The 9,792-nt window shown below is 41.7% G+C and overlaps 1 protein-coding gene across 2 annotated transcripts; it reads left to right on the top strand.

Moving 5' to 3' along the window:
* The first annotated feature begins 407 nt into the window (after positions 1-407).
* On the top strand, positions 408-4,822 carry LOC120654696 (vacuolar protein-sorting-associated protein 37 homolog 1-like). Of its 2 annotated transcripts, none has more exons than XM_039932309.1 (8): positions 408-585; positions 1,207-1,250; positions 1,694-1,909; positions 2,844-2,931; positions 3,600-3,639; positions 3,780-3,826; positions 4,033-4,153; positions 4,391-4,822. In XM_039932309.1, the coding sequence occupies exons 2-8, from the start codon at positions 1,225-1,227 to the stop codon at positions 4,549-4,551; spliced, it is 699 nt and encodes a 232-aa protein (XP_039788243.1). In that variant the 5' UTR covers positions 408-585; positions 1,207-1,224; the 3' UTR covers positions 4,552-4,822. The 2 variants fall into 2 exon arrangements, with proteins under 2 accessions (XP_039788243.1, XP_039788242.1); XM_039932308.1 differs by having other exon boundaries at positions 410-585; positions 1,212-1,250.
* Positions 4,823-9,792: the final 4,970 nt, after the last annotated feature.

Genomic DNA, 9,792 nt, shown 5'->3' with positions numbered 1-9,792 from the left:
TAATGGAAATACGAGTTACATTTTTTCTTGCCTCTTTCTTTGTGGACAAAAAAAAAAAGCAAGGCCAGCAGAACACAATCTAGCTCCATGGTTGCATGGAGTGAAAAGTTTGAAACATGTTTGATTTTTTTGCAAATTGATTCAAGTTAAGCTTTTAATTTGTGGAAAGGACGTGAAAAGCGCTTCTGATCTAATTAAGAATAAAAAATAATAAAAAAGCCACGCATGGTTGGTGGCCGCGTTGCAGGGTTCCCTTTCGGCGGCCTTGTGTCCCCCGTCGTGCCGAGGGTTACGGCCCAACAGCATCCCAACTCGTCTGCCGCCGGCCCAAATAAGCGCGAGTCCTTTCTGCTCAGCCGGCCCAAGCGTGTACGCGTGCGTCGGCGTGAGCTTTCTCAACCGCGTCGCTTCGACTCTTCTCCCCGTCGTTTGGTCCGCCTGCCCCGAAATCACCTCCTCACGGCACTGCCTTGTCGCGAAGCAACCGCAGCGGCTTCTCCGTCCCCGAGCTCAGCCGCTCTCTCTTCCTCCCCTCCTCCGAATCGCGCTCGTCCTGCTGTAGTGGTAGGCGGCCGGCGACGAGAGGTACGTCCTGCTCCTCCTCCCTTTCTCAGATTGAGGCATCATGGTGGCTGGGTTAGGATTAGGGTTTCGGGTTCGGGGTTGTCGGGGGAAGGATCCATAGCCGGCGGGACTAGAGGAGCGTCTGGAGGCGGCGGTAGGCACGGCGGTGGTGGCGGATCGAGGGTGGCTAGGCGAGGCGGAGTGGGCTTCTCTCTCCGGCTGTTTTTTTTTACTGGATAGCAACTGGCCCATGTTAACCCTGTAACACATGATAATAGAAAGTCACCACCGCTGCGCATGACATCTGGAATGATGGACTCACCTGTCCGGTACAGCGCACATAGGCAATTTGATCGTACAAGTGACGGCCCGACGAGCAGATGTTTGTGTCTGCTAGCGATCATGGCATTTTTTCTATAATGGAAAAAAATTCAGCATGATTGATGTTTAATGAAATGATTTTTTTGATGATGCAAACTGATTACTATTATCTAACAAGCACTAATTACAACTGGTATGTTATTTGCATCGGAATATCTATTTGGGCATTCACTTTGATGACCATGAAACTTAAGGGTGTAAACATTTCAGATTGCATCACCGATCAGTTTATCAATTGACATGTAACCTTCTCTCTGTCAGTGCAGATTTCTCTGTACGATGAGCTGGAGGATTCCTCTCTTCGGGTACGTTGATCTCATTGAAATTGTCACATTATTTTCTATGAGCCCTGGCTTCTTGTTTATCTGCGTAAATTAGCTAGGTTTAACATATTCCTGTATGCATTTGGTTACCTTTTAGAACCGCTTAGTTTCAAATAAGTTGTCGGATTACAATACTTTAGTACCTAGTTCTTTCTGTACGACCCTACAGACATTTAAAGAAGTTACGAAATCATGCTGTCGACTCCAAAACTTCATTTTTAACCATAGAGAATTTACCTAATTGCTATTTGCATCATTTCCTATGGATACATCTTATACAGTTGTACTGAATGATTAAGTATAGCATGACTGAAATATGTATTAAGCAGTTGTAAAAATTTTGGTCTCTTGCAGTCTTGCTTACTGCCTGAAATTTTTCTTCTCTTGCTTATTGCCATTGGCTCTGCTGAATGTTCTTGTAATAGCTCTCAGCAGCAGCAAACAGACCCAAATTTCCAGGACATACCTACGCAATCTTGGTACCCTCCGTCGGTGGTAGGCTCATCTTCACGTCCATCCACACCTACCTCTTCTAGTGCTAGCCCACATCAAAGAACTTCAGATCATCCTCAGTCTTCATCCCGTGGGCAACCATCTCCCGCTGAGGCTGCAGGGATAATTGCTCGTTTGAAGGATAAGAGGTTAGCACATATCCTTATCTTCTTTCATGATTTACTTCTACGATTCTATCTTTCTTGCATACAGTATTGCTTCATTTCTCATATTTCTTATGGAATATGGATTGCAATTGACATACTTTGTTACCTTCGCAACAAATTATATGTTTTTACGGTTATTCCCAAACTAGGACATTTAGCAAAACTGTATCTAGATCTATGCCATGCGACTTCTCTAATTTTGATACCTTAACATAGTTTTAGGGCATGGCCCTTCAATTTATGCTATTATGTCACAGATTGGCACCACACATTTGGATGGACATGTGCAATATTGAGTTGCATGCACCGACCAGTTCAATCCAAAAGCTTAAGCTGATGGGGAGAGGTGGGCAATTCACTTATATTCCAACACTCCCCCTCACGTGGAGGCTCCCTCAGGCCTCAGACGTGGAATAGGAGCGAGCAACAATTATTTTATTTAATTGCGCTAACCAGGATTCAAACTTGAGACCTCTGGCTTTGATACCATATTGAGTTGCATGCACCAACCAATTCAACCCAAAAGCTTAAGCTGAAGGGGAGAGGTGGGCAATTCACTTATATTCCAACATACAAGACTGGAAAATCCTTGAGTATGTTGTATTTATGTTAAGGCAAGGCTGAATGACTAGAGGCAGGCAGCCTGTGTGGTGATTCGAGGGAAAAATTAGATATGAACTGCTCTCTAAATTATGACAATCGGTTTAAGTTGGAGAACTAGTTGATAGGTGCTGTATAATTTTGGAAGGACCCGTTTATGCATGGTTGATTTGTTGTGCTGTGTTCCTGAATTGTATATGATGAATGAATACGTGTTTAATTTGCACAATATTAGATTTACTGATGATGCATTATTTTGAATGGAGTCAACCACCCTGTATATCTTGCATCTTCTTAATCAAATCTTTTTGTGCAGTATTGAGGAGTTACAGAGGTTATTGAAAGACAAAGAGGCATACAATGCATTCTTTAATTCACTTGATCAAGTTAAAACCCAGAACAATGTAAGCTCTGTTGCACGTGCCACTTTTTTTATACTTGATGCTGACATCACCAGAGGATGTTGATATCCTTTCTGGATATAACACTATTTTTAATGCTGCTACGTTTGTGATTCCAACAACTAGCGAGATTCCTAAGAGTGCTTATCCTCATTGGTGTTGGTTATCCACACACCACTAGTTATGGAAAATAATTTTCAAATCTTCATGGTCAGTTAATGATCTCAGAGTTGCAATCTCTTGCATGCTATTGTCTTTTCTTCATTATTTTTTTCTTTACAGTCTGTATCTCCTAGCATACAATATGATTGAAAGCTTATGCATTTGTAAGTTGTCCTAGTGTTCTAACACCTTATAACCCCCCCCCCCCCCCCCCGCATCTTTGTGTTGGTGATTTTTTCTTCAACTATTTATATTGTGATGTTGATGACTGCAGTTTATCTACATTAGATTGTTCTATCTTAAGGCCTTATCTCTGGCATACCCACATACAGTGTTTTAAAGGCGTCGCCTAGGCATCCGGGCAGACATACTTGCCTACAATAACGCCTTGTTGCCTTGGCCCCTAGGCGTACCCAGCTCGCCTTGTCACCTTTAAAACACTGCCGACATATAAAATTCCTGAAGAGTCTTGTGTATTTGCTGACTTGGTGCTCTTTCTTAATGTTCAGGTACGTGATGAGCTTAGAAAGGAGACATTGCAACTTGCAAGTGAGTTATACATTCTATTTATATAAATAATGGTATTTCAGTTGGTTTCAAAGAAATAATAAGTACTCTTTGATTTGCTGAGCTTCAAATAAGATACATGTAAGTAATTATTACTGGTTCTTTGCTATTGTAAACTACAGGGGAAAATTTAGAAAAGGAGCAGCGGATTTCAGAGCTCCGGAATCAGGTGCGACACTGTAGCATGTCTCAAATCTCATGAGGATGGTTAACACTGTAGCCATGCTATTCATTATTAAAACAAATCATCATTGATAGTTTCGATTTGATCAGTACCATTATGCAAAAACCACGCACAACTGTTACTTTGAAGCACAGAACTGCTACTTCAACATTTCTTTGTTGACATTTCATTTGCGTTTATGATTTGTACAGTGCACAATAATAAGAACCACAGAACTGGCTGCTGCTCTAGACAGGCTAACTGATTTGGAGAGGCAAAAGGATGATATTATGAGGTCCTATTCCCCTGCCGCGCTGCTCGACAAGCTCCAAAGTAAGCACTTTGAGCAAAAGGCTGTATAGCCACCATCTTTCTTATCAGTCTCCTACTTGTATCTGAGTTTGGTTACTTTCTGATTTGTAATTGATTGTAATGTACATGAGATGGTGCATCACTTGCACATATTTGCTAGTCGTGCACGGGCATGGCATTGTCATTCTAGGATCATGCTACTTCCAAGATCTTTTTAAGATGTTATTTCATATACTCATCACATTGTTGTTTGCTTAGCATCAATGGCAAAGCTGGACGAGGAGTCCGAGGAGCTGCACCAGAAGTTCCTGGAGAAGGACATCGACCTGCCTACCTTTGTGCAGAAGTACAAGAAGCTCCGCACCACCTACCACAAGCAGGCGCTGCTTCATCTCGCCGGCCAGACATCACTGTGCTGAATCCGTCTGTGGTCAGTCTGCCAGACAGATGATCGCGGCAACTTTGTTGTATACCTGCTCGCCCATTCTTTTCCTACACTCTGCTTGGCCCTGTTTTTTAGTGCAGCGTGCGTGGGCTTTGCCAAACATCAAACGGAGACTGCATGTATAGTTATGTTTGAAACGTTTTACCTAGGTTGCCGAGGGACCAGGTTGGACTTATACGAGGTTGTCAAACCCATTTTCCCTATGTACATTTTTTATGAAGTGTTCGTAGGTATGTTCGTAGCCACGTAGCTACTAGGTCTGTTTGGTTCATGGACTTAAACTAGCCTACTAGGATTTAGAGCCAGGCCAGTCTAAGCACATCTTTACTTGTGCATTCGGTCCATATTTGGTTGCGTGCATCAGTGGAGCTTGGTTTGCTTTTGCTGTGTTTGATTCCGTTGCATATATGGATGGCATTACCTCCTTTGGGAAGCCATTGACCTGTTACCTTCTTTCTTCTCGCTTCCGCCACTGTTAGATCCACCGGCCCTGGGCAGACCTTGACATCAATAGAGACTGAGGATGAATGTAACCTACATGGATGGATTTCATCACAAGAAATCTTATTTTGGACCTGTTTGGTATAATTCCATCTGATTACGATTTTCTATGGAAGATAATTTTCTAAGAAAAATTGATTCTCTTTAATTCTCTAGTGTAAACTCTCTTAAAATTAGGATAGAGAATTACTTCACAAGTTAAAAGAATCTACTTTTGTCACCTTCCAGCCATTGCAGAATCACTTCACAGAATCAGTAGTGAATCATTTCTTTTTGAAAAAATTATTTAGCAGAGCTTCTACTGGATTCACCAGAGAATTAGCTCTAGGAGCTCTGCCAAATGCACTCTAACTGAGTTACCCTCGATTTGCTAGTTCCAGTTCGGCCATACGTGTAGAACATAAATGTGAAATGGACAACAAATGTGGGAAGTTGAGGCAATCGATTCGCTAGTGCCAGTTCGGCTATACATGTAGAACATAAATGTGAAATGGACAACAAATGTGGGAAGTTGAGGCAATCGCACTACATGGAGATGGAGGTAAGACGTAGAGTGGCAGCAGCGTGCCTATGAACCTGTTTGGTTGTGTGGTCAGTGGCTACACAGAGTCTGTAGCCAGGCTAAGGCAATGCAAATCAGTAACCCTGTTGTTTGCTGCATGCACGGACATTTAGATTACTCGATTCTTTAAAAAGTAACCCTGTTAAGCATACAAGATTTTGCTTGGTGATTTGATCTAGAGTGAACTTACATGGTTTGGTGACTTCAATCAAATCAGTAAGGCACGGTTGCAGTGTCTGTTCTCTGCCTATGGTCAGTCAGGAGGTTATTAAAACGATAAAACGACGAAACGAATAGAGAGTAGATTTTAACGAAACGATGGACGTTTTATCGTTTAAACGGACGTTTTAACGTTTAAACGTCGATTTCACAAGAATGTTTTCTCGTGAAAAAACGACGTTTAAACGTCGTTTTAATAACCAGGATAGAACAAACGTTGACAAAGCCAACTTGTCTCATCGTCTCCAAATCCAGCCTGTAGTCCAGCCTGGCTCGGTGCTCTTCATCAGAGTGACAACACTGGGGATATTGTGCTGAGGCTTACCTGAAGTACTTTGGATTTTGGCTGCAAAGGATTTAGAAGAGGTGGACGACTGGTGATTTTGAACAAGATTGCACACATAAAATTTAGCAAAAGTGATGAAATAAATTTTATCCAATTGTCGGTTACGGCGATGGTTCCTCCTGGGCGAAGGACCGGGAATGCTTCCTTCACCAATCCTGTTATTGGCTTATTGCTCGTGCTGGGCACTCATGACACTGCAGGTTTTTTAGATGTGGCATTGGTGGTGAATTATATTCCGTGCACTTGATCCTCTAAAGAGTGCCCTTTATTGTTGTGCTGAAGAAAATTTTGCTCAATTTACTCCCTCGAATTATTTAATTGGTCCAATATGTCTCTAGTAATTAAGATTTGACATTTTTGTTTCTTTATGCATAATTTTGTAGGGAAAGATAGGATATCATAACTTACATTTTAAAAAACATATTATTATTTTTCCATGATTATTTTAATGGGTTAGAAGAATAATAACTAAATTCTCTATAGAAAGTACTTTTTTCTAAGAGCACCTCCAGCAATAGCACCTAAATCAGACCCTCTAAATGTTAAATAAGGGCTGCCTCTATTTTTTAGGGGCTTCTAAATTTGTTTCAACTCCAGCAATAGCCCTCAATTCCAATATATAAGAGGGCTCCCTAGAGACCCCTTAGGAATGGAGGGTGGATGAGGGATTTTAGAGGCCTCCCCAAAATAGACGGTGAAGTAGAGGGCCTGCTGGTGTGTATTTTTTTGGCTTAACCCTCTAAACTTGGGATAGGGGACTGTTTAGAGGGTCTGCTGGAGTTGCTCTAACATATCATGTCCTTTGTTGCCTTATAAAATTTGAGCATAACATATGCAAAGAAACAAGAGAGATGGAAAAGTGGATTGCTGTGTAGCAAATTGACCGTTTCCCTCTAAGATCTTGTTCAAATGCAAGGGAATTGAAGGGGACTAGAGAGGGTCGGGAGGGATTAAATCCCCAACAAGTCAAATCCCCCCTCAATCCCTTCCAATTTTCCCTCAATCCCCTTGCGGGGAGGATTAGCTGAACAAGACCTAAAAAATATTGAGATTCCAGCTAATTAATTAATTTTATGGTAACCATTATTATAAATTTGATAAAAAGTTTACCATATGTCATGCCCAATTTTGAAGGAATAAACTGAGCAATAAATCATATGTGCGCTAGAATCAAAATTACACATATATGACGACAATAGTGAATAACAATAGCAATGCTATAAAGTACCGAAGTTATTTATTACAAACCAAGCCGAAAATCATAACATGATTCTAGCAGCGGATCATCCAACTCCACAGATAGCTGACTCGGTGAGACGTACGCCTTGAAGTCTTGAATGTCCTCTGGGAAGTCCTCAAACTGATCTTATTCTAAACAGTGTTGATATAGCAATGGCGTACTCATCAAGTATATTGAAAAATAAATGATATGAAAGGCTTAAACAAGGAATAAGACTGGCTGAATAAGCGGTAAGCATTTTAATAACAGTTGAACAAATAACATTACTACATATGTGAATCCAAACCCACATTTATGAAAAGAAATTGATAACTGCAGTAGTAAAGAAACCGTAAAACAATTGAATAACTGAATTCAACAATGATTTAAATTAAATAGACATGTGAGGGTCCGAGTCGAAACGTAGACATGTTGTTGGGCCAGGCTCGAAACGTAGAATTGAGCATTTGCGTGGAGCCAAGATGCTTCAGAAAGTAGAAGGCCTAGTGAAGAGCGGTAACGTGTCAGCGTGTGCTTGCACATAGCATGCTGGATGGCAATCACAAGCTTGTTTCTTGCTCGCTCACTCCGTTGTCAAATAAGTGTTCCTTTAGCATTCAAATTTTGGTCTACGAAATGTATTCTTTTGGCATATAGAGAGATCTATCTAATTAAAGTAACATCGAATACCAAGAAAAATTGTACAAAGAAGTGCATAGAGCCAATCCAATGCTTAGTAAAGGCTACTTTTTTCGAAGTGCATATGCATTTATTGAGATCTAGAAAGCCAAATACATAACACAATTTTCAAATATACTTTCTATAAATAATTAAGGACAACAAGATACTCCCTCCGTATCCTAATTAGATGATGTTTAGGACATGAGTATGATTACCAAGGGGTGATTAATTAGGGGTTAGTTTTCCTGTCTTGCCCTTATTAAATAGACTATCGGGTGCACTATAGCCATCGAAACGTGTGTACCTCAGTTGGTCTGTGTCACTTGTCCCGGAGCTGGAGGGCGCTGGTTCGATCCCTGGTTGGGTGTTTTTTTGGCCGTTGAGCAGGTGTATTTGCATCGACCTGTGCGCTGCGTTGCATGCCGCTGTGCTGCTCGCGTTTTTGGCGCTGGCGCTCACTGATCGCTCGTGTTTTCGTGTGTTTTTGGCACTGGCGCTCACGGATCGCTGCTTTGCTGCTACTTTTTACGTTCGCGCATTCGCTTTTGTATTTTGGCGCTCATCTCGGCCGACGCTTCGATTACTCATGCCACATCTTCTGAGCAGTTTAAATGCACTCTTCCCTAGCTTGCTTCTTCTGTGCTCCACGCCACTTTTACTCCACTCCTTCACTTGCTTGCTTGTTCCTCTCTTGTTCATCCATGGCCGATTCAGTTGCTGGGTTTGATCTCAACGCTTGTCTCGAGGAGCCTGAAGATGACGATAGCGTGGATGAAGTTCATCTCGACGAGCCTCCGTTGGAGAATGAAAGCGGTAAGGCATCTGTTATTAGTTTCCTTTTGCAAACAGACTTGCATTTGACGATGCCGTAGTACTTTCTATAAAGCATTCATTTTGTTTTACATAGGCTTTGATTTGAACCTGCCACAAGTAGAACATGCTGTTGAGGCTCCCGTTGAAGGTGACAACGACAACGACGTCCACGTCGATGACGAGCCACAAGATAACCATGGCGGTAATGCATCACTTAGCGACCAAGGTCCACGTTATTTGCAGTTTTTTTGTTCAGTTCTCATCACTTACGGCCGGCACCGTATCATTGTTTTTTTACAGTCGATTTGAACATACCGCTTGATGAATTTGGTGCCGTGGATTTCTCTTATATAGGGAATGATGCTGGTAAGGTTTTTAGTGATGATGTTTATCTTTGAAAAGAACTTGCTGTTGCTAGCTAAGAATAGAACTTGCTGTTGCTATGAACACTAAGCATTTTTTTTAACAGAACCTGTTGAACAGCCCCATCGAAGGAAAGAGATGACAGAACACCTCCGCAAACAAGTTTACCAATCTTTGTTGGCTAGAAGCAACAATGGTAAACTAGGCAAGAAGGACACTACCATTGTCGCCGAGCAATTTGGGCTTCATATTCGGGCAGTTCAGAGGTTATGGAAAAGAGGTACAACACAACTAGCAAACTCCATTCCGGTTGTTGTTTCAGGTCTAAAGAAGGGTAGAGTAGGCCGCAAGCAAATCCCTGTTGACTTAGATGCATTGAGAAACATTCCTCTAAAGCAAAGAATGACAATAGATGATGTGTGCAAGGCAATAAATTTGAGCAAATGGCAGATTCAAAGGTATTTGAAAAAAGGTTACCTTAGGCGCCACTCTAGTAGCATCAAACCCTATC

This window comes from Panicum virgatum, chromosome 1N (genome assembly GCF_016808335.1).
Source record: "Panicum virgatum strain AP13 chromosome 1N, P.virgatum_v5, whole genome shotgun sequence".
NCBI lineage: Eukaryota > Viridiplantae > Streptophyta > Magnoliopsida > Poales > Poaceae > Panicum > Panicum virgatum.
This window is presented reverse-complemented; position numbering and strand designations above follow the sequence as displayed.